This window comes from Crinia signifera, chromosome 6 (assembly GCF_055691185.1).
Source record: "Crinia signifera chromosome 6, ASM5569118v1, whole genome shotgun sequence".
NCBI lineage: Eukaryota > Metazoa > Chordata > Amphibia > Anura > Myobatrachidae > Crinia > Crinia signifera.
This window is the reverse complement of record NC_139222.1, coordinates 291,032,822-291,056,141: the sequence shown is the minus strand read 5'-3', so window position 1 is coordinate 291,056,141 and position 23,320 is coordinate 291,032,822. Positions and strand designations below refer to the sequence as shown.

Below are 23,320 nucleotides of genomic sequence, written 5' to 3'. Positions count from 1 at the left end.
ATAACAGCACGTGCTGGTGCACAGACACCTCCGGGGTCACCACAGAATAGGACGTGTCCCCTCTGTACATCTCTCCCAGCATATAACAGCACGTGCTGGTGCACAGACACCTCCGGGGTCACCACAGAATAGGACGTGTCATTGGTCATTACACCATTGTGCACCTGATTTAATAGCAGCCTTTGTCTTGTTGTTGCAGTTCAGCCAGACCCTGAGAGCGTGGTGGTATGTACGGCAGGCGGCCGGTATGATGTCTACCTGTATGATCGGGAGATGAAGGCGGTGTACTGGGAAGAAGAGGACTCTGAGGTTAGACGATGCTCCTGGTTCTACAAAGGAGACACTGACAGCAGGTTCATCCCGTACAGTGAGGAATTCAGTGAGAAGCTGGAGGTAAGCGTATTGCAGGATTCTGTACCACTAGCTCTCCCCTCCCTAACAGGACAGATTATTATAAGGATTGACATGTTTGAGATGGTTAAATAACCCTTTGAGTGCCAACATCTGCACAGTGCAGTATTACCCCTCACTGGTACCGGTAGAGCACAGTGCAGTATTACCCCTCACTGGTACCGGTAGAGCACAGTGCAGTATTACCCCTCACTGGTACCAGTAGAGCACAGTGCAGTATTACCCCTCACTGGTACCGGTAGAGCACAGTGCAGTATTACCCCTCACTGGTACCGGTAGAGCACAGTGCAGTATTACCCCTCACTGGTACCGGTAGAGCACAGTGCAGTATTACCCCTCACTGGTACCGGTAGAGCACAGTGCAGTATTACCCCTCACTGGTACCGGTAGAGCACAGTGCAGTATTACCCCTCACTGGTACCGGTAGAGCACAGTGCAGTATTACCCCTCACTGGTACCAGTAGAGCACAGTGCAGTATTACACCTCGCTGGTACAGCTAGAGCACAGTGCAGTATTACCCCTCACTGGTACCGGTAGAGCACAGTGCAGTATTACCCCTCACTGGTACCGGTAGAGCACAGTGCAGTATTACCCCTCACTGGTACCGCTAGAGCACAGTGCAGTATTACCCCTCACTGGTACAGCTATAGCACATTGCAGCATTACACCTCGCTGGTACCAGTAGAGCACAGTGCAGTATTACCCCCTCACTGGTACCGCTAGAGCACAGTGCAGTTTGTACCCTCGCTGGTACAGCTAGAGCACAGTGCAGTATTACCCCTCACTGGTACCACTATAGCACATTGCAGCATTACACCTCGCTGGTACCGCTATAGCACATTGCAGCATTACACCTCGCTGGTACAGCTAGAGCACAGTGCAGTTTTACCCCTCACTGGTACCGCTAGAGCACAGTGCAGTATTACCCCTCACTGGTACCACTATAGCACATTGCAGCATTACACCTCGCTGGTACAGCTAGAGTACAGTGCAGTATTACCCCTCACTGGTACCGCTAGAGCACAGTGCAGTATTACCCCTCACTGGTACCACTATAGCACATTGCAGCATTACACCTCGCTGGTACAGCTAGAGTACAGTGCAGTATTACCCCTCACTAGTACCGCTAGAGCACAGTGCAGTATTGCCCCTCACTGGTACCGCTAGAGCACAGTGCAGTATTACCCCTCACTGGTACCGCTAGAGCACAGTGCAGCATTACACCTCGCTGGTACAGCTAGAGCACAGTGCAGTATTACACCTCGCTGGTACAGCTAGAGCACAGTGCAGTATTACCCCTCACTGGTACCGCTAGAGCACAGTGCAGTATTACACCTCGCTGGTACAGCTAGAGCACAGTGCAGTATTACACCTCGCTGGTACAGCTAGAGCACAGTGCAGCATTACCCCTCGCTGGTACCGCTAGAGCACAGTGCAGTATTACACCTCGCTGGTACCGCTAGAGCACAGTGCAGCATTACCCCTCGCTGGTACCGCTAGAGCACAGTGCAGCATTACCCCTCGCTGGTACCGCTAGAGCACAGTGCAGCATTACCCCTCACTGGTAGCAGCAGAGCACATAACCATGCTCTTATTGACCCCCTGCCCCTATATGACTGGGGACTGCAATGTCATATTGTATGATTGCTGCGGCAGCCTAACACGTGTCCTTTATTCCCAGGCAGAGTATAAGAAGGCTATAACCACAAATCAGTGGCACCGCAGGCTGGAGTTCCCAGAAGGAGAGACTATTGTCATGCACAACCCCAAGGTACATATGTGTGGTGCTTACTGTCCCTTCATCATGTGTGTAATGTACACATGTATAGCGTTCACTGTCTGCATCATGTGTGTAATGTACACACATCATATATGTCTGCATCATATATGTAATGTACACATGTATAGCGTTCACTGTCTGCATCATATATGTAATGTACACATGTATAGCGTTCACTGTCTGCATCATGTGTGTAATGTACATATGTGTGGTGCTCACTGTCCCTTCATGTGTGTGTAATGTACACATGTATGGCGTTCACTGGTTGCATCATATATGTAATGTACACATGTATGGCGTTCACTGGCTGCATTATATATGTAATGTACACATGTATGGCGTTCACTGTCTGCATCATGTGTGTAATGTACACATGTATGGCGTTCACTGTCTGCATCATATATGTAATGTACACATGGTGTTCACTGGCTGCATCATGTGTGTAATGTACACATGTATGGCGTTCACTGGCTGCATCGTGTGTAATGTACACATGTATGGCGTTCACTGTCTGCATCATATATGTAATGTACACATGTATGGCGTTCACTGTCTGTAATGTACATTTTGAAAGATACTGGGATTCTGCATTTCCAGGTAATCGTCCAGTTCCAGCAAAGTGCTATTCCTGATGAGTGGGGGACCACACATGATGGGCAGTCCAGGCCACGAGTTGTGAAGAGGGGCATAGACGATCACGATGAGCTTCCTGATGGTACATCCAGGGAGAAGGGGGATCATTCTGTCATTTCAACTCCTTGTGGCCATTTAATGTGAAGGGGAAACGGTCATATCAGTGCTGCTGAAATACATATTATGGAGGGGGGAGAGATGGCGGGGATATGGAGGGGGGGAGATATTGCGGGGAGTGTGGCGGGGGAGAGAGAGATGGAGGGGGGAGATATTGCGGGGAGTGTGGCGGGGTATGGAGGGGGGGAGAGATGTGACGGGGGGGAGAGATGATGGTGTGGAGGGGGGGAGATATTGCGGGGAGTGTGGCGGGGTGTGGAGGGGGGAGAGATGGTGGAGGGGGGAGAGAGAGATGGCAGGGAGTGTGGAGACGGAAAGAGATGGGGGAGGAGATGGACGTGGGGAGGGGAAATAACAACTTTGGCAATGCCAGTCACTGCAGCTAATGGTAACCATGCAGATAGCTGTGTATGTACAGTATGTAAACGCCTGTGATCCAGAGCGTGACCATACATAATGTAATGAGGGATGTGCTTCTCTGCGCAGGGGAGGTGCCTCAGGCCGACCACCTGGTGTTTATGGTACATGGAATCGGTCCGGTGTATGATCTTCGCTTTCGAAGCCTGGTGGAATGCGGTGAGTGATCTGTTATTGGACTATGATTATGTATAATTACATGTGGAATAATAATTGTCTCCTAGTATTACATTGTGTCACATGTGGGTCAGGCTGGGAGTGGGGACTCCCTCAGCTTAGGTGCCACAAATATACAGCAACAGAGAAGCCCACAGTAAAATATACACCGCCAAAGAGCATGTACGCACAGGAGTTATGGGTGCATGTATGAAAGCTTCCAGTCCTTGTCATTTATTAATAGTTCTGTCTCTGTTTTCTTAGTGGATGACTTTAGGGCGGTGTCCCTAAAACTGTTGCAAACACATTTTAAGAAGTCTGTGGAAGAGGGTAAAGTGCATCGTGTGGAGTTTCTACCTGTCTGCTGGCACAGCGCCCTCCATGGAGATGCCACTGGAGTTGACAGGTCTGTACATCTTAAATTTACCCCTATTCTTCTCTGGTATGACACGCTGTCTGGTGTTCAGTAAGACCATGTGGGAAATGTAATATTCTGTGGGTGCAGGCAACCTAGCCAAACCTTTTCATCGTGCCAACACCTGTATCTTGCAGGCTTTCTTATTCCACCCCATATGTGGTTCACATAGAACTCTGTACCCATCTTGGTTCAGGAATGTCTCGCCTTACTGTGTAGATTAGTGGGGTGTATAACGGGGAATGGGGGGGGGGGGCATGGGGTGGTGATAAGAATACAGGATATTTTAATACAGATCACAGGAGGATTAGAGCTCTCTATGCTACCAGTTTGGTTTAAGTCTGTCATGATGGCTAGTGTCCTACCAATTCCCCTGGTGTGCTGCCTAGTTGTGAGATGTCTGATTGGAAGAGTAGGATCGGTGGCACTGCTGGGATAGGTGTGATTGGTGGAGTAGGCTTGGTGGCACTGCTGGGATAGGTGTGATTGGTGGAGTAGGCTTGGTGGCACTGCTGGGATACGTGTGATTGGTTGAGAAGGCTCGGTGGCACTGCTGGGATAGGTGTGATTGGCGAAGTAGGCTCAGCGGCACTGCTGGGGTATGTGTAATTGGAGCAGTAGGCTCGGTGGCACTGCTGGGATAGGTGTGATTGTGGAGTAGGATCGGTGGCACTGCTGGGATAGGTGTTGTAACGATCAGATCAGGTGATCGATCAAATTAACGTATGCCTCCTGTTATGATTATCTGTTTGATCAATGTATGTCTAATATGGTTGTAAAGTTATGTCTCCTGTGAGTATTGGAATCAGGACATGTCTTTTATTATGTGGGTAAACTGTAGGTGACCCTGGTTTGAGTTTGAGGCCTGTATTCCCTCTGTTTGACATCTGTAAAAATCCTCTGAAGTTAGGATGTTTAGATAAGATCGGAAACCCCTCATAAACCACATTGGGGGGAAGAGCAATAGTGTCCAGCCAACAGGCCAAAGGTTCTCTGCCCCTCCACTAAATTACCTCTTATGACTTGAGGAATGTGTAAAATCTACTTCACAGCAGTGGACCAATTCTTCATTTATCCAGGAAAAAGTGATCAGCATGGAAAGAGTCAAATCCCAAGGGTGGGAGGGATGAGGGAGTCTGCAAGGTATAACTAAGACCCTTCTCCCTACAGACCGGTGTCACTACCTGGGGGTGTAGCAAACAGGCTGTAAGCGACCAGAGATTTCTTGTGGAGACCCCCCCCCCCCACGTCAGGATGTGTACTTACGTGTAAGATACAGTTCTGTCATTTCTTTTTATCCCTTTTTCTGAAATTGCATTTAATCTTGTGTGTACTTTTAAAATCATTGTAATATCTTGTAACCATTTTTTTTAAAGCTCTGTAGTATTTCTAGGAATAAATAATATATATTCTCAGTCCTGGTTCTGTGTTCTTAAGACTCATTAGCCGAAGAAGAGTGGTCAGCGTTACCTTAGTTTATACTGCATTGTGTGGTCAGGTGCGAGCCAAGCCGCTCCTTGCGCAATTGCAAGCGCTAAAATCAGGTTTTGGCTGGTGGCAGTGTACCTCAAAGAAAGGACCCGAGTGTCCGAAGTGAACCCCAGTCACGGCCGGAGCTGCTCAGATTGACATATTGGAGCAGGCGTCCGGTGGGTCCGTGACAGGTGTGATTGGCAAAGTAGGCTCGGTGGCACTGCTGGGATAGGTGTCATTGACGGAGTAGGCGCAGTGGCACTGCTGGGATATGTGTGATTGGAGCAGTAGGCTCGGTGGCACTGCTGGGATAGGTGTGATTGGCGGAGTAGGATTGGTGGCACTGCTGGGATAGGTTTGATTGGAGGAGTAGGCTCGGTGGCACTGCTGGTATACACTGGTGGCCAAAATTGCGGACACTTTTTGAAATATTAATGTTTTCAGGTTTGAATGCTTATAAAAACTGTTACACTTCACGCACAGCAATGCTTCATATATCAAATTAAAGGAAATTTTATGCTGAATTCAACACCATAAACAGAGATCATGTAATGTAAAGCATTACAAGAGAAGTTATGCTACTTTCAAGTCAGACAAGGAAGCACAGATGCGTGAGATTCAAGAAGCAGATTGTAGTAACAGCTACTACTAGCCAATCGCAATTGTCGTTCTGAGGACCAATGATCAGATGTTGTATTTGAGCAGGTGCGAGATCATGTTCAAAGGTGGGAAAGGTCAGTTTGGCTGTTTCATTTTGCAGAATAAAGTTGGTTATGGAAGTGCATTTACGGTTGGATGTTTGTGTGTTTAGTGCTATTGACAGTGTAAAAAATAAATAAAACAATGTCATCCAGGGAAAGTGGTGACTGCTCACCCAGGAAGAGATCTAGGATTGTTGTTTTATGTGAAGATGATCTTTCGTATGCAGCAATTGTGAGAGAAGTTGGTGGGAATGTGACAACATCAGTAGTACAAAAGTTTTGTTTATGCTATCAGGAAACACAATCTATACAAAACAAAGAAGGAAAAGGCTGGAAAAAGTGCACAACAGCTGTTGATGATAGTAGAATAAAACAAATTTGTGTCAGGGACAGATGGATGTCATCTGCGGCCATTAGCAGTGAACTGAATGCAAATAATGATGTTTGTGTTAGTTCAAGAACGGTACGGAGAAGACTAACGGAGGTTGGCCTAAAAGATAGGATTCCCCGAAAAAAGCCATTGCTGAATAAAAAGAAGTGGCAAAAACAAATACAGTGGGCGAAAGAACACATTGCATGGACAGAAGGTCAGTGGAAACAAGTAATATGGAGTGACGAAACTAAGATATTGATGTTTGGTAGTGATGGGAGAAAATATGTGAGACGTAGCATCGGGGAAGAGGTACATCCAGATTGCATTCAAGCGACAACAAAGAATCATGCACACTGAAAAGTAGAAAGTATATTGACACCATCCTACAACCAAAACTTCTATCAGGGATTTTTTTTCCAGATAATGCCCCATTTTTTTTCCAAGCAGGATTTAGCTCCCTGCCACACTGCATGGATATACAAACATTGGTTCACAGAGAATGACATACAGGTGTTGGGATGGCCAGGAAACAGCCCAGACCTGAACCCCATAGAACATTTGTGGTTCCGTTTGAAAAAACTGGTACATCTGAGGTGTCCATCCAATAAAAGAGAATTAAATGATGTTCTAATTGTCTCATGGCACCACATAATAAAGAAGGAAGAGCTCCAGACATTGGTTGGCTCAATGCCACGTCGCTGTGCTGCTGTCTTGAAAAATAAGATACCCAATGAAAGACTGATATGACAGTGACATCATAAGTACACAGGGATTTTCAGCGTAAGGGTAGTTTTTACTGCATAACTACTCTTGTAATGCATATATTTGACCTCTGTTTATTGTGTTAATTTTAGCATTAAATTCCCTTTCATTTGATAAATGAATCACTGCACTGCATAAAGTAATCACTGTACTGCATAAAGTGTAACATTTTTTATAAGCATTCAAAGTTGAAAAACATTCAAATTTCAAAAAGTGTCCGCAATTTTGGCCACCAGTGTATGTGGGATTGGTGGAGTAGGCTTGGTGGCACTGCTGGGATAGGTTTGATTGGAGGAGTAGGCTCAGAGGGATTGGTGGCATAGGCTCGGTTGCACTGCTGGCATATGTGGGATTGACAGAGTTGGTTTGATGGCACTGCTGGGATTGTGATTGGCAGAGTAGGCTTAGTGGCACTGCTGGGATAGGTGTGATTGGCGGAGTAGGCTTGGTGGCACTGCTGGGATAGGTGTGATTGGCGGAGTAGGCTCGGTGGCACTGCTGGGATAGGTGTGATTGGCGGAGTAGGCTTGGTGGCACTGCTGGGATAGGTGTGATTGGCGGAGTAGGCTTGGTGGCACTGCTGGGATAGGTGTGATTGGTGGAGTAGGCTCGGTGGCACTGCTCTGATATGTGTGATTGGAGGAGTAGGGTTGGTGGCACTGCTGGGATGTGTGATTGGCAGAGTTGTCTCGATCGCACTGCTGCTGCTCAGAGACAGCCCTGGCTCCTCCCCCTCCTCTACCCCGCCTCCTAGGCTAGCTACTTTCAGTTTTAGTTGTGCTGGCAGGAGCCAACACGCATTTTAGAAAGGGGCTGCTTTAAGCAGCCTAAACTTCACTTTGAATTTTTTTAATCTTATTTTTACACTGACGCTGGAGTCAGTGACAGAGCAGCAGCGCTGGGGGTCTGTTAGACCCCTGCACTGCGCTACATCACCTGGACCCGGCAGCCTCATACCTCCCACGTGGTTTCCACAGCAGGGGTGTTCCGACTGGCTCCAGGCACTCAGGAGAATAGGGTGCGCTGTGAAATGGCTTCCAAAGTAGATGCACATGTGGCTAAGCTATTGAGATCCTCTATGCTGCCCATCTCAACTGCATCTCTCAAAGACCTGGCTGATCAAAAGTTGGAAAAGTTCCGAAAACTCATTTACATCACTTGAGAGGCAATATCTAGGCATGCCCTGGCATCAGCCTGGGTGACTAATGCCTTGGTGGAATGGGCAACTAGACCCTAGCGGCTAATGCAGCACAGGGTGTGCCCGTGGAGGACCTGCTACCTAACATTGAGGTGGTACATCAGGCCACCCTCTATTTAGGGGAGTCGGCACTAGATTCTGTTACCCTTAACTCCTGAGTGTCAGCTTCGGCAGTTTCAGCATGAAGGTCCTTTATATAATGTGTTAGTATTAGAAATGTTAGGGACCCATCTAATGAAGTTCACCTGGACGCGGTGGATGGGCCCACATATTTGAGCAAAGAACTTCAATTATACTCCATGTTAATTGTAAGAGTTTATCAAAATTATTTTTACTATCAGTGTTCTTAGCACCTACAGTGTGCATCAGTATTGCTCTTTTTTTCCTGTATGGTACTAGAAGCCTTAACTTGGTAGCACCTCTCATTATGTTTATAAATATGGTGTGCAGTCCAGTTCCCCCTCTTACCCTTAACTCCTGAGTGTCAGCTTCGGCAGTTGCAGCATGAAGGTCCTTGTGGCTGCGCTCTTGGAAAGCGGACCTGGACTTCCTTCTGTTGGGCCGAACTGGATAAAATTGTAGCTACAGTGGCAGCTTCTAAAGCAGCTTTCCTACCATCTGCTCCTACACCTTGTCCCTGAGTTGCCTTCCAGTCCTTTTGCTTCCAGGGCATGGGACATTCTTTTTCAAGAACCCAAGCCCTGGGCCACCAGGCGCTCTGACCCTAAGCCAGAGGACAAACCCTCCGCATTACGGGGCAGGCCTTCACCTGGGGGATCCCAAGGTGGGAGGCAACCTTTTGGGGTTTTCAGATGTCTGGCTGGAAACCACGACAGAATCATGAGTTTGGGCTGGTGTCTCCCGAGGCTACTTCTTCCCCTTCCGACATCCTCCACCTAACCTGTTCTTTTCCACAAATTGCTCCAGGGAGCTGGAGCAATCCATCCAGAAGCTCCTACAGATGGTTTAGGACGTCCCAGCATTAGCCCTGTGGTCCCTGACATGTCCCGAAGAATAAACTGAGATTTATTTTTTACTTGTTAAATCTTTTGAGGACATCAGGGGCCACAGGGATCCCTCCCTGCCATGCGTGCTTTTGTTATGTTAATGTTGTGGTTACCTAGTTCCTTTGTTGTATGAACTAGAATGTGTTTCTGTGCGGTGCTTCTCTTCCTTCTCTCGTCTCCAGCCCAGGGTTGTTAAAAACTGAGCTGCCTGGCCTGGAGGCGGGGTAGAGGTGGGAAGGAGCCTGGTCTGCCTGGGAGGCAGAATAAGTTTAACCTCTTGGGTGCTGGTATGCTTTTTCTTTCCCACTCCACTACCCAGCATTAGCCCTGTGGCCCCTGATGTCCTGGAAGAAAGAGATTTAACAGGTAAGACAGAAATCTCCTTATTAACTACACGGTATTAGCTGGCCCCTTCTTTACTTACAGGCATATCAAAAAGATCACATTGCCCAGCATTGGTCGCCTACGTCATTTCACCAATGAGACCCTGCTGGACATCCTGTTTTACAACAGCCCCACCTACTGCCAGACCATTGTGGACAAGGTCATCATAGAGGTCAACCGGCTCTACGACCTTTTCATGAGGAGAAACCCTGATTTTAAAGGAGGAGTCTCTGTGGCCGGTCACAGCCTAGGTAATGCTTCAGTCTGATGTAACCTGTGGCAGGGACTGGAGTGAGTAGCAGAATATTCTCTGGATGTATACTCTGTACGATACAAAGAATGCAGTAGGCAGCACGGTGCTGTGCTCCGGTCTAAGGGGGTTATTCGAATTGGTTTGCCGTACTGCTCATACCTAGCAGTGTGGGCATAGCCCATAGGAACGCTCAGCGTTTTATGGGCGTTCCCATGGTAATGGGCCAGTGGTGCAGGGGGGGCTGGAGTGTGTGGCCCGCTTCCCGCACAGGGCGCGTGCAGGTCTGAGACACCATAGAGTTGTCTCAGATCTGCGAGTGCTGGACAAATCATTCGATGGTCACTGACCATTGAATGATTTCTCCCCCGCACCCAAGGCTGCGAATGGATGAATATGCAAATCATCCATTTGCAGCCATGCGGAGGATCACGGTGTGCGGGCGGCGTTTAGTCCACACGTAATGCTGCGTAATTCATAGCATTGTATATGGACCAGAATAAGTACTAAAACTAATGTAAACTCAGACAGCAAACGGGGAGTTACAGATTTCCCACCGTTCCGGAGCTGAACATATTGGGCACCAGGCTTCTATCACAGCAGGTACGGCAGCCGCGGTGACTGGGAGATCACAATGGCAGAGACAGTGATCTCATGGCCCTTGCTGGTCACCCGGTCTGCTCTCTCTGTTATTGGAGCTTGGGGTCTGAAGGGCCAATGTAGTACAAGTAAGGCTGTTGTATCTATGTGCATAGTACAGGTCAATGTTGCTGTGTAAGAGAACAATGCTGGGTACTTGTAATCTGTGGGTTGGGGGATTTCAATGCAACCTGGATAGCGGAGCAGACGCTGTGTTGCCTGCAGCCGGTATTTACACATGGGCCCTTATTCTGGTTCACCTGCAAAGGCAAATTCCTTCTCAAATGGACAAAACCATGTGCGCTGCAGGGGGGCAGATGTAACAGGTGCAGATAGATTTGGGTGGGTTATTTTGTTTCTGTGCAGGGTAAATACTGGCTGCTTTATTTTTACACTGCAATATAGATCTCACTTTGAAGTAAAACCCCACCCAAATCTAATTCTCTCTGCACATGTTACATCTGCCCCACCTGCAGTGCACATGGTTTTGTCCATCTAAGAAGGATTTTCTCAGAAAGAGTGAACCAAAATAACCCCCATGGTTTTGTCCATTTGAGAAGGAATTTGCCAGAAGGAGTGAACCAGAAAAAGGGCCTTAATCCCCATAAGGAGGTGTCGCCATCCAGCAGATGCGGCTTTTTATTGTTAGAGACGTTTATTATCTGTTTTCTAAAATGGGTGTGTCTTATGCCTGTTTTTTTTTTTGTGTGTGTGATTGGTTTATGTTCTGTGTGTGATTGGTTTATGTTCTGCTGTGTGATTGGTGTATATTCTGTGTGTGTGTGTTTTATGCCTGTGTGTGATTGTACGCTCTGTCTGTGTGATTGGTGTGTGTGTGTGTGTGTGTGTGATTGGTGTATGCTGTGTGTGTGTGTGTGTGTGTGTGTGTGTGTGTGTGTGTGATTGTTGTACGCTCTGTGTACCACCATATCCCTGTTACTGATCACTTATGTCTTGTCATTTCTAGGCTCTTTGATTCTGTTTGATATTCTGTCCAACCAGTCGGACATGATGGCTCCTCCCCCTGCGCTGACCGATCCCCCGGATGTTATTGCTTTGCTGAAACCTGCTGTGGAGGAAAAACAGGTACGTCTGGGCCGCTCTCTGTGTACCCCTAGTCCAGTACCAGCCGTTCTGGTGTCGGGTCCGGTGTGGTGACCAGTGGCGGCTCTTACTGTTATGGAGGAGGAGGGCTGCCGCAATGCGGGCTTCCACCGCTGCTGTCACGGCCGCACTCCCTAGCACGGGGCCAGCACAGGTGCAGTAACGTCATACATACTGCGCATGCGCTGGCCTCAGCCTCCATGGCCTGCCTTTGCAGCAGCCCCCGGAGGCTTAATCTGGTTCCCGGGTCCGGCGCATGTGCAGTATGGTCCGCAGTACTGCGCATGCGCAGAACCCGTTGTGGGGGCTGCTGCACATTTGCGCATAGAGAGGCATCCCAGAGGGAGGGAAGATCTTCCCAATGGGACTGCCTTGAGTGACTGGCAGGTCGGACTTCCAATAGGAAGTCACTGTCAGTCACAGTGAAGTCCGTGTAGTCTCACAGATGGCATCTGGCTTCACTTTACGCAGAGACAGTGGCGGATTTTACCTGGGGGGGGGGGGGGGGGCGGCCCTGCAGCAGCACTGCAGCAGCACTGCAGCCCATAGGTTAAAACCGCCACTGGTGGTGACTTATGTAACTGTGCGATCTGTGAGGTGTGTGTGGTGCTGGGATCACCTGGGCAGCTCCACGCCATCTCCCTTCTGTGATCATTGGGGCATTAGATGTTTGGCATTGGGGTTCCCATGTCCCCTATGTTGCCACATGTATATAGCTGGCCTGACTGCTCTGCCTATTGTAATGAAATGTGACTTCTTTTTATACATAGAATAATGTTACCTCCTCGTGCGGGTCCAATGAATCAGAACTGATGCAGGAAGAGCTGCCTGGCCTGCAGGAGGCGCTGGAGACCCTCAGCCTGGCTGATTACATCAGTGTGTTCGAGAAAGAGAAGATTGATATGGAGTCTCTGGTAGGTTTACATGTGGCCGCTCTCCTGTGTGTACTAGTATCTGGGTTCATGTACTAGAGAGGGGCAAGAGGGCATTCTCCACCAGGGTCATCTGTGTCTGGAGGCATTGCTTGGAGATCAGGGGTCACCTGTGCCTGGAGGAGGCATTGGTTGGGGAGAAGGGATGACTTGTGTCTGGAGGCATTGCTTGGAGATCAGGGGTCATCTGTGCCTGGAGGAGGCATTGGTTGGGAGAAGGGGTGACTTGTGTCTGGAGGCATTGCTTGGAGATCAGGGGTCATCTGTGCCTGGAGGAGGCATTGGTTGGGGAGAAGGGGTGACTTGTGTCTGGAGGCATTGCTTGGAGATCAGGGGTCACCTGTGCCTGGAGGAGGCATTGGTTGGGGAGAAGGGGTGACTTGTGTCTGGAGGAATTGCTTGGAGATCAGGGGTCATCTGTGCCTGGAGGAGGCATTGGTTGGGGAGAAGGGGTGACTTGTGTCTGGAGGAATTGCTTGGAGATCAGGGGTCATCTGTGCCTGGAGGAGGCATTGGTTGGGGAGAAGGGGTGACTTGTGTCTGGAGGCATTGCTTGGCGATCAGGGGTCATCTGTGCCTGGAGGAGGCATTGGTTGGGGAGAAGGGGTGACTTGTGTCTGGAGGAATTGCTTGGAGATCAGGGGTCATCTGTGCCTGGAGGAGGCATTGGTTGGGGAGAAGGGGTGACTTGTGTCTGGAGGAATTGCTTGGAGATCAGGGGTCACCTGTGCCTGGAGGAGGCATTGGTTGGGGAGAAGGGGTGACTTGTGTCTGGAGGCATTGCTTGGAGATCAGGGGTCATCTGTTCCTGGAGGAGGCATTGGTTGGGGAGAAGGGGTGACTTGTGTCTGGAGGCATTGCTTGGAGATCAGGGGCTATCTGTGCCTGGAGAAGGCATTGGTTGGGAGAAGGGGTGACTTGTGTCTGGAGGCATTGCTTGGCGATCAGGGGTCATCTGTGCCTGGAAGAGGCATTGGTTGGGGAGAAGGGGTGACTTGTGTCTAGAGGCATTGCTTGGAGATCAGGGGTCATCTGTTCCTGGAGGAGGCATTGGTTGGGGAGAAGGGGTGACTTGTGTCTGGAGGCATTGCTTGGAGATCAGGGGTCACCTGTGCCTGGAGGAGGCATTGGTTGGGGAGAAGGGGTGACTTGTGTCTGGAGGCATTGGTTGGGGAGAAGGGGTGACTTGTGTCTGGAGGCATTGCTTGGAGATCAGGGGTCATCTGTGCCTGGAGGAGGCATTGGTTGGGGAGAAGGGGTGACTTGTGTCTGGAGGCATTGCTTGGAGATCAGGGGTCACCTGTTCCTGTAGGAGGCATTGGTTGGGGAGAAGGGGTGACTTGTGTCTGGAGGCATTGCTTGGAGATCAGGGGTCATCTGTGCCTGGAGGAGGCATTGGTTGGGGAGAAGGGGTGACTTGTGTCTGGAGGCATTGCTTGGAGATCAGGGGTCATCTGTGCCTGGAGGAGGCATTGGTTGGGGAGAAGGGGTGACTTGTGTCTGGAGGCATTGCTTGGAGATCAGGGGTCATCTGTGCCTGGAGGAGGCATTGGTTGGGAAGAAGGGATGACTTGTGTCTGAAGGCATTGCTTGGAGATCAGGGGTCACCTGTGCCTGGAGGAGGCATTGGTTGGGGAGAAGGGGTGACTTGTGTCTGGAGGCATTGCTTGGAGATCAGGGGTCATCTGTTCCTGGAGGAGGCATTGGTTGGGAAGAAGGGATGACTTGTGTCTGGAGGCATTGCTTGGAGATCAGGGGTCACCTGTGCCTGGAGGAGGCATTGGTTGGGGAGAAGGGGTGACTTGTGTCTGGAGGCATTGCTTGGAGATCAGGGGTCACCTGTGCCTGGAGGAGGCATTGGTTGGGGAGAAGGGGTGACTTGTGTCTGGAGGCATTGGTTGCAGTCTGCACTCTGTGGCATTTCCACCTTCTCCATACTGATGACTTGGCATTGAGCAGTGCATGATGGAACATGTAGTCTATAGATCTGTAGCTGCCTATCTAGGGGTTTATCCCATCTGCCAATCAGGAGCAGGAGAAAACTTTCTGTCACACTGCTCTCATAGGTAACAGTGTTTACCTGGGGGGTTCATAGGTTACAGTGTTTACCTGGGGGGTTCATAGGTTACAGTGTTTATCTGGGGGGGTTCATAGGTTACAGTGTTTATCTGGGGGGGTTCATAGGTTACAGTGTTTATCTGGGGGGGTTCATAGGTTACAGTGTTTATCTGGGGGGGTTCATAGGTTACAGTGTTTACCTGGGGGGTTCATAGGTTACAGTGTTTACCTGGGGGGTTCATAGGTTACAGTGTTTATCTGGGGGGGTTCATAGGTTACAGTGTTTATCTGGGGGGGTTCATAGGTTACAGTGTTTATCTGGGGGGGTTCATAGGTTACAGTGTTTATCTGGGGGGGTTCATAGGTTACAGTGTTTATCTGGGGGGGGTTCATAGGTTACAGTGTTTATCTGGGGGGGGGGGGGGGTTCATAGGTTACAGTGTTTATCTGGGGTTCATATGGTGCAATGTGTTTCCCATTTAGAACAGCTTGTTTGCTCCATTGTGTCCTCTACAACAGAAATATGCAAATTATCATGTCAAGGGGCTTCATTTCCTGGGAGTACCGACATTGTGTGTGTGTGTCAGTAAATGCATTCTCTCCTGTATAACTATGGGCAAAAGTTTTTGTATAACATTTCATAAGGGCTCAGGGAATCTAGAGGCCAATGGTGTATTGTACAGAGACGGAAACCGTATGTGACTTCCTGTAGGGGTTGGATACGCTCAGCGTTGCTGCATCTGGGTTTCCTAGAAATCTACCTACAGGACCCCCCCTGTGTTCTAGCTATGAGCTCCCAGCAGATCTCCTTTCTGGGTCACTGGGGAATCTACCTACAGGACCCCCCCCCCCCTCTGTGTTCTGGCTGTAAGCACCCAGCAGATCTCCTTTCTGGGTCAACGGGAAATCTACCTACAGACCCCCCCCCCCTCTGTGTTCTGGCTGTAAGCGCCCAGCAGATCTCCTCCTTTCTGGGTCAACGGGAAATCTACCTACAGACCCCCCTCCCCTGTGTTCCACGTACAAGGACCCCATCCCTGTTTATCATGTACAAGGACCCCCTCCCTGTATGTCGCGTACAAGGACCCCCTCCCTGTATGTCGCGTACAAGGATCCCACCCCTGTATGTCGCGTACAAGGACCCCACCCCTGTATGTCGCGTACAAGGATCCCCCTCCCTGTATGTCGCGTACAAGGACCCCCTCCCTGTATGTCGCGTACAAGGACCCCCTCCCTGTATGTCGCGTACAAGGATCCCCCTCCCTGTATGTCGCGTACAAGGACCCCCTCCCTGTATGTCGCGTACAAGGACCCCCTCCCTGTATGTCGCGTACAAGGACCCCCTCCCTGTATGTCGCGTACAAGGACCCCCTCCCTGTATGTCGCGTACAAGGACCCCCTCCCTGTATGTCGCGTACAAGGACCCCCTCCCTGTATGTCGCGTACAAGGACCCCCTCCCTGTATGTCGCGTACAAGGACCCCCTCCCTGTATGTCGCGTACAAGGACCCCCTCCCTGTATGTCGCGTACAAGGACCCCCTCCCTGTATGTCGCGTACAAGGACCCCCTCCCTGTATGTCGCGTACAAGGACCCCCTCCCTGTATGTCGCGTACAAGGACCCCCTCCCTGTATGTCGCGTACAAGGACCCCCTCCCTGTATGTCGCGTACAAGGACCCCCTCCCTGTATGTCGCGTACAAGGACCCCCTCCCTGTATGTCGCGTACAAGGACCCCCTCCCTGTATGTCGCGTACAAGGACCCCCTCCCTGTATGTCGCGTACAAGGACCCCCTCCCTGTATGTCGCGTACAAGGACCCCCTCCCTGTATGTCGCGTACAAGGACCCCCTCCCTGTATGTCGCGTACAAGGACCCCCTCCCTGTATGTCGCGTACAAGGACCCCCTCCCTGTATGTCGCGTACAAGGACCCCCTCCCTGTATGTCGCGTACAAGGACCCCCTCCCTGTATGTCGCGTACAAGGACCCCCTCCCTGTATGTCGCGTACAAGGACCCCACCCCTGTATGTCGCGTACAAGGACCCCACCCCTGTATGTCGCGTACAAGGACCCCACCCCTGTATGTCGCGTACAAGGACCCCCTCCCTGTATGTCGCGTACAAGGACCCCCTCCCTGTATGTCGCGTACAAGGACCCCCTCCCTGTATGTCGCGTACAAGGACCCCCTCCCTGTATGTCGCGTACAAGGACCCCCTCCCTGTATGTCGCGTACAAGGACCCCCTCCCTGTATGTCGCGTACAAGGACCCCCTCCCTGTATGTCGCGTACAAGGACCCCCTCCCTGTATGTCGCGTACAAGGACCCCCTCCCTGTATGTCGCGTACAAGGACCCCCTCCCTGTATGTCGCGTACAAGGACCCCCTCCCTGTATGTCGCGTACAAGGACCCCCTCCCTGTATGTCGCGTACAAGGACCCCCTCCCTGTATGTCGCGTACAAGGACCCCCTCCCTGTATGTCGCGTACAAGGACCCCCTCCCTGTATGTCGCGTACAAGGACCCCCTCCCTGTATGTCGCGTACAAGGACCCCCTCCCTGTATGTCGCGTACAAGGACCCCCTCCCTGTATGTCGCGTACAAGGACCCCCTCCCTGTATGTCGCGTACAAGGACCCCCTCCCTGTATGTCGCGTACAAGGACCCCCTCCCTGTATGTCGCGTACAAGGACCCCCTCCCTGTATGTCGCGTACAAGGACCCCCTCCCTGTATGTCGCGTACAAGGACCCCCTCCCTGTATGTCGCGTACAAGGACCCCCTCCCTGTATGTCGCGTACAAGGACCCCCTCCCTGTATGTCGCGTACAAGGACCCCCTCCCTGTATGTCGCGTACAAGGACCCCCTCCCTGTATGTCGCGTACAAGGACCCCCTCCCTGTATGTCGCGTACAAGGACCCCCTCCCTGTATGTCGCGTACAAGGACCCCCTCCCTGTATGTCGCGTACAAGGACCCCACCCCTGTATGTCGCGTACAAGGACCCCCTCCCTGTATGTCGCGTACAAGGACCCCCTCCCTGTATGTCGCGTACAAGGACCCCCTCCCTGTATGTCGCGTACAAGGACCCCCTCCCTGTATGTCGCGTACAAGGACCCCCTCCCTGTATGTCGCGTACAAGGACCCCCTCCCTGTATGTCGCGTACAAGGACCCCCTCCCTGTATGTCGCGTACAAGGACCCCCTCCCTGTATGTCGCGTACAAGGACCCCCTCCCTGTATGTCGCGTACAAGGACCCCCTCCCTGTATGTCGCGTACAAGGACCCCCTCCCTGTATGTCGCGTACAAGGACCCCCTCCCTGTATGTCGCGTACAAGGACCCCCTCCCTGTATGTCGCGGACAAGGACCCCCTCCCTGTATGTCGCGGACAAGGACCCCCTCCCTGTATGTCGCGGACAAGGACCCCCTCCCTGTATGTCGCGGACAAGGACCCCCTCCCTGTATGTCGCGGACAAGGACCCCCTCCCTGTATGTCGCGGACAAGGACCCCCTCCCTGTATGTCGCGGACAAGGACCCCCTCCCTGTATGTCGCGGACAAGGACCCCCTCCCTGTATGTCGCGGACAAGGACCCCCTCCCTGTATGTCGCGGACAAGGACCCCCTCCCTGTATGTCGCGTACATAGCAGCATGATAATGATAATAATTATAATGACCATTAGCTGAATGTGTAATCCAGAGTCTCTTCTCCTCAGCTCATGTGCACCATCGATGATTTGAAAGAGATGGGAATTCCTTTGGGGCCCAGAAAGAAGATTGCCAAATATGTGGAAGAGCTCAATGCATTGCAGGTAGGTAATGTCACCCCATATAGTACAGCCCTACTGCCGAGAGCCTCCTCTAATCCACACTACAATGTGGTATTCTCAGTGCTGCTCCTCCTGGGGGAGTGATGTATCACAGTCCTACACTATAATGTGGTAACCGCTGGTAATATGCTCAGTGCTGCCCCCTCCTGGGGGAGTGATGTATAACAGTCCTACACTATAATGTGGTAACCGCTGGTAATATTCTCAGTTTTGCCCCCTCCTGGGGGAGTGATGTATCACAGTTCTACACTATAATGGGGTATTCTCAGTGCTGCCCCCTCCTGGGGGAGTGATGTATCAGACCTACACTGCAATGTGGTATTCTCAGTGCTGCCCCCTCCTGGTGGAGTGATGTATCAGTCCTACACTATAATGTGGTAACCGCTGGTAATATTCTCAGTGCTGCCCCCTCCTGGGGGAGTGATGTATCAGTCCTACACTATAATGTGGTAACCGCTGGTAATATTCTCAGTGCTGCCCCCTCCTGGGGGAGTGATGTATCAGTCCTACACTATAATGTGGTAACCGCTGGTAATATTCTCAGTGCTGCCCCCTCCTGGGGGAGTGATGTATCAGTCCTACACTATAATGTGGTAACCGCTGGTAATATTCAGTGCTGCCCCCTCCTGGGGGAGTGATGTATAACAGTCCTACACTATAATGTGGTAACCGCTGGTAATATGCTCAGTGCTGCCCCCTCCTGGGGGAGTGATGTATGTGTGTCGTTTTTCCCATTAGGTGGTGAGAAAAGCTGCAGCAAGCCAGAGAGCTCTTCAGATCCAACAGGAGGAAACTGGACCCCTCTGTGACAATGGGGGGGTAGTGCCTCCAAAACAGAAGCTTCCGGCAGGGGCGGCGGTCTCCTCCATTCATGTGGACTATGAGCACTTTGAAACGGGTACTGGACAGGTAATCTCCGACCACCTGCCGCTGTACAGTAATTCTACACATTCCCATGCATCGCGTACACATTATATAAACTACAGCACAGTCACAGGTAACCTCTGTTATACGGAATGTTCCATCGGTCTAAGGAAATTCCAGAAATAATTGAATGTGAGGATTCAACATTGTTTAGCGATTATCAGAAAAGTGGGGATAAAAGAGAGATGTTTCACCGAGCCCGACCCTTTAAGGCGCGGCTGCCCGGAGCCCGTCCCTCTAGGGCGCGGCTGCCCGGAGCCCGTCCCTCTAGGGCGCGGCTGCCCGGAGCCCGTCCCTCTCTAGGGCGCGGCTGCCCGGAGCCCGTCCCTCTCTAGGGCGCGGCTGCCCGGAGCCCGTCCCTCTCTAGGGCGCGGCTGCCCGGAGCCCGTCCCTCTCTAGGGCGCGGCTGCCCGGAGCCCGTCCCTCTCTAGGGCGCGGCTGCCCGGAAACCCGTCCCTCTCTAGGGCGCGGCTGCCCGGAGCCCGTCCCTCTCTAGGGCGCGGCTGCCCGGAGCCCGTCCCTCTCTAGGGCGCGGCTGCCCGGAGCCCGTCCCTCTCTAGGGCGCGGCTGCCCGGAGCCCGTCCCTCTCTAGGGCGCGGCTGCCCGTAGCCCGTCCCTCTCTATGGCGCGGCTGCCCGGAGCCCGTCCCTCTCTAGGGCGCGGCTGCCCGGAGCCCGTCCCTCTCTAGGGCGCGGCTGCCCGGAGCCCGTCCCTCTCTAGGGCGCGGACATTTGCTCACCTCGTGTTGCTGTGCTGCATCATAGCCACGCAGTGTGTTACCTGTGTATCTGCACCGATGGTGCCTCACAGACGTTCCATCTCTTTGTGTTCCGGGCTTAGGTTTCGGTGCGCCATAACGTGTTGGATTTTAAGCCAGTGAACTTCTTTGCCCTGGGTTCTCCTATCGGAATGTTCCTCACTGTGCGAGGCTGGAACAAGATTGATGAAGGCTACAGACTACCGACCTGCAGAGGCTTCTTCAATATTTATCACCCGGTACGTGGTTTTCGCTTATTCCCTGCTGTCTTTCCTCTGCGGCCATGTTTGTGTGAGGATATAAGAGCCTTCATGTAAGTGTGACCCCAGGAGGTAGGTGTATCATAGAGGAGTGTGCAGTGGGCGGGCCGCACCAGGAAGAGGTATGGGGTGTTATAGCACTGTGTCCACCATAGTATACTGGCATTATAATACTATCCTAGGTATACACCGTAATAGACCAGCGCCTGTGCCCACACAGCACCATCCTCCACCTATCCGCTGCTATAGTGTTGTGTCCGTTCCCACCGTAGTATACTGGCATTATAATACTATCCTAGGTATACACCGTAATAGACCAGCGCCTGTGCCCACACAGCACCATCCTCCACCTATCCGCTGCTATAGTGTTGTGTCCGTTCCCACCGTAGTATACTGGTATTATAATACTATCCTAGGTATACACCGTAATAGACCAGCGCCTGTGCCCACACAGCACCATCCTCCACCTATCCGCTGCTATAGTGTTGTGTCCGTTCCCACCGTAGTATACTGGCATTATAATACTATCCTAGGTATACACCATAATAGACCAGCACCTGTGCCCACACAGCACCATCCTCCACCTATTCGCTGCTATAGTGTTGTGTCCATGCCCACCATAGTATACTGACATTATAATACTATCCTAGGTATACACCATAATAGACCAGCACCTGTGCCCGCACAGCACCTGTACCCACACAGCACCATCCACCACCTATTCGCTGCTATAGTGTTGTGTCCATGCCCACCGTAGTATACTGGCATTATAATACTATCCTAGGTATACACCATACTAGACCAGCACCTGTGCCCGCACAGCACCTGTACCCACACAGCACCATCCACCACCTATCCGCTGCTATAGTGTTGTGTCCATGCCCACCGTAGTATACTGGCATTATAATACTATCCTAGGTATACACCATACTAGACCAGCACCTGTGCCCGCACAGCACCTGTACCCACACAGCACCATCCACCACCTATCAGCTGCTAGTCCCACGTACCCACCACACATACATGATGATTAGTTATGGGATGACAGAAGAATAACTGGCAGTGCCAGCCTCTTCTAGAACCCGTAAGTCACTGGCAACCAGTGAGGGAACACACAGAAAAGACTTGTAGTTATAGGGATTACCCTTGGGGTGTCGGGTGTTCACAATGAGCGTATAGTCACGTGCTTCCCAATCTGGGCTCCTCCATTCACGGGTTTCTCAGGTTGTTGGTCCAAGACTAAAGATTAATCATGGCTGACTAGTTGCTGGTGCACAACACACTTGAATTCCCCCCATAGAGGTACCACCGCTGTCATGTGTAACCACCCCCTGCAGGTGTGACTGCATCAGTCATGTGCACGTACTGTACCTCCTGGATTATTAGTGTCTGGTGGTACCACCGCTGTCATGTGTAACCACCCCCTGCAGGTGTGACTGCATCAGTCATGTGCACGCACTGTACCTCCTGGATTATTAGTGTCTGGTGGTACCACCGCTGTCATGTGTAACCACCCCCTGCAGGTGTGACCGCATCAGTCATGTGCACGTACCTCCTGGATTATTAGTGTCTGGTGGTACCACCGCTGTAATGTGTAACCGCCCCCTGCAGGTGTGACTGCATCAGTCATGTGCACGTACTGTACCTCCTGGATTATTAGTGTCTGGTGGTACCACCGCTGTCATGTGTAACCACCCCCTGCAGGTGTGACTGCATCAGTCATGTGCACGTACTGTACCTCCTGGATTATTAGTGTCTGGTGGTACCACCGCTGTAATGTGTAACCACCCCCTGCAGGTGTGACTGCATCAGTCATGTGCACGTACCTCCTGGATTATTAGTGTCTGGTGGTACCACCGCTGTAATGTGTAACCGCCCCCTGCAGGTGTGACCGCATCAGTCATGTGCACGTACCTCCTGGATTATTAGTGTCTGGTGGTACCACCGCTGTAATGTGTAACCACCCCCTGCAGGTGTGACTGCATCAGTCATGTGCACGTACTGTACCTCCTGGATTATTAGTGTCTGGTGGTACCACCGCTGTAATGTGTAACCGCCCCCTGCAGGTGTGACAGCATCAGTCATGTGCACGTACTGTACCTCCTGGATTATTAGTGTCTGGTGGTACCACCGCTGTAATGTGTAACCACCCCCTGCAGGTGTGACTGCATCAGTCATGTGCACGTACCTCCTGGATTATTAGTGTCTGGTGGTACCACCGCTGTAATGTGTAACCGCCCCCTGCAGGTGTGACCGCATCAGTCATGTGCACGTACTGTACCTCCTGGATTATTAGTGTCTGGTGGTACCACCGCTGTCATGTGTAACCACCCCCTGCAGGTGTGACTGCATCAGTCATGTGCACGTACCTCCTGGATTATTAGTGTCTGGTGGTACCACCGCTGTCATGTGTAACCACCCCCTGCAGGTGTGACTGCATCAGTCATGTGCACGTACTGTACCTCCTGGATTATTAGTGTCTGGTGGTACCACCGCTGTAATGTGTAACCACCCCCTGCAGGTGTGACTGCATCAGTCATGTGCACGTACTGTACCTCCTGGATTATTAGTGTCTGGTGGTACCACCGCTGTAATGTGTAACCACCCCCTGCAGGTGTGACCGCATCAGTCATGTGCACGTACCTCCTGGATTATTAGTGTCTGGTGGTACCACCGCTGTCATGTGTAACCACCCCCTGCAGGTGTGACTGCATCAGTCATGTGCACGTACTGTACCTCCTGGATTATTAG

At 51.4% G+C, this 23,320-nt stretch overlaps 1 protein-coding gene across 1 annotated transcript in view; it reads left to right on the top strand.

Moving 5' to 3' along the window:
* SEC23IP (SEC23 interacting protein) overlaps positions 1-23,320 on the top strand; it is a 90,404-nt gene that overhangs the window by 18,845 nt on the left and 48,239 nt on the right. The window contains 11 exon segments of the mRNA XM_083149913.1: positions 200-393; positions 2,094-2,183; positions 2,790-2,907; positions 3,429-3,518; positions 3,780-3,921; positions 9,871-10,079; positions 11,685-11,803; positions 12,592-12,735; positions 18,515-18,610; positions 19,367-19,537; positions 20,393-20,548. Of these exon segments, the coding sequence (XP_083006039.1) occupies positions 200-393; positions 2,094-2,183; positions 2,790-2,907; positions 3,429-3,518; positions 3,780-3,921; positions 9,871-10,079; positions 11,685-11,803; positions 12,592-12,735; positions 18,515-18,610; positions 19,367-19,537; positions 20,393-20,548 (1,529 nt within the window).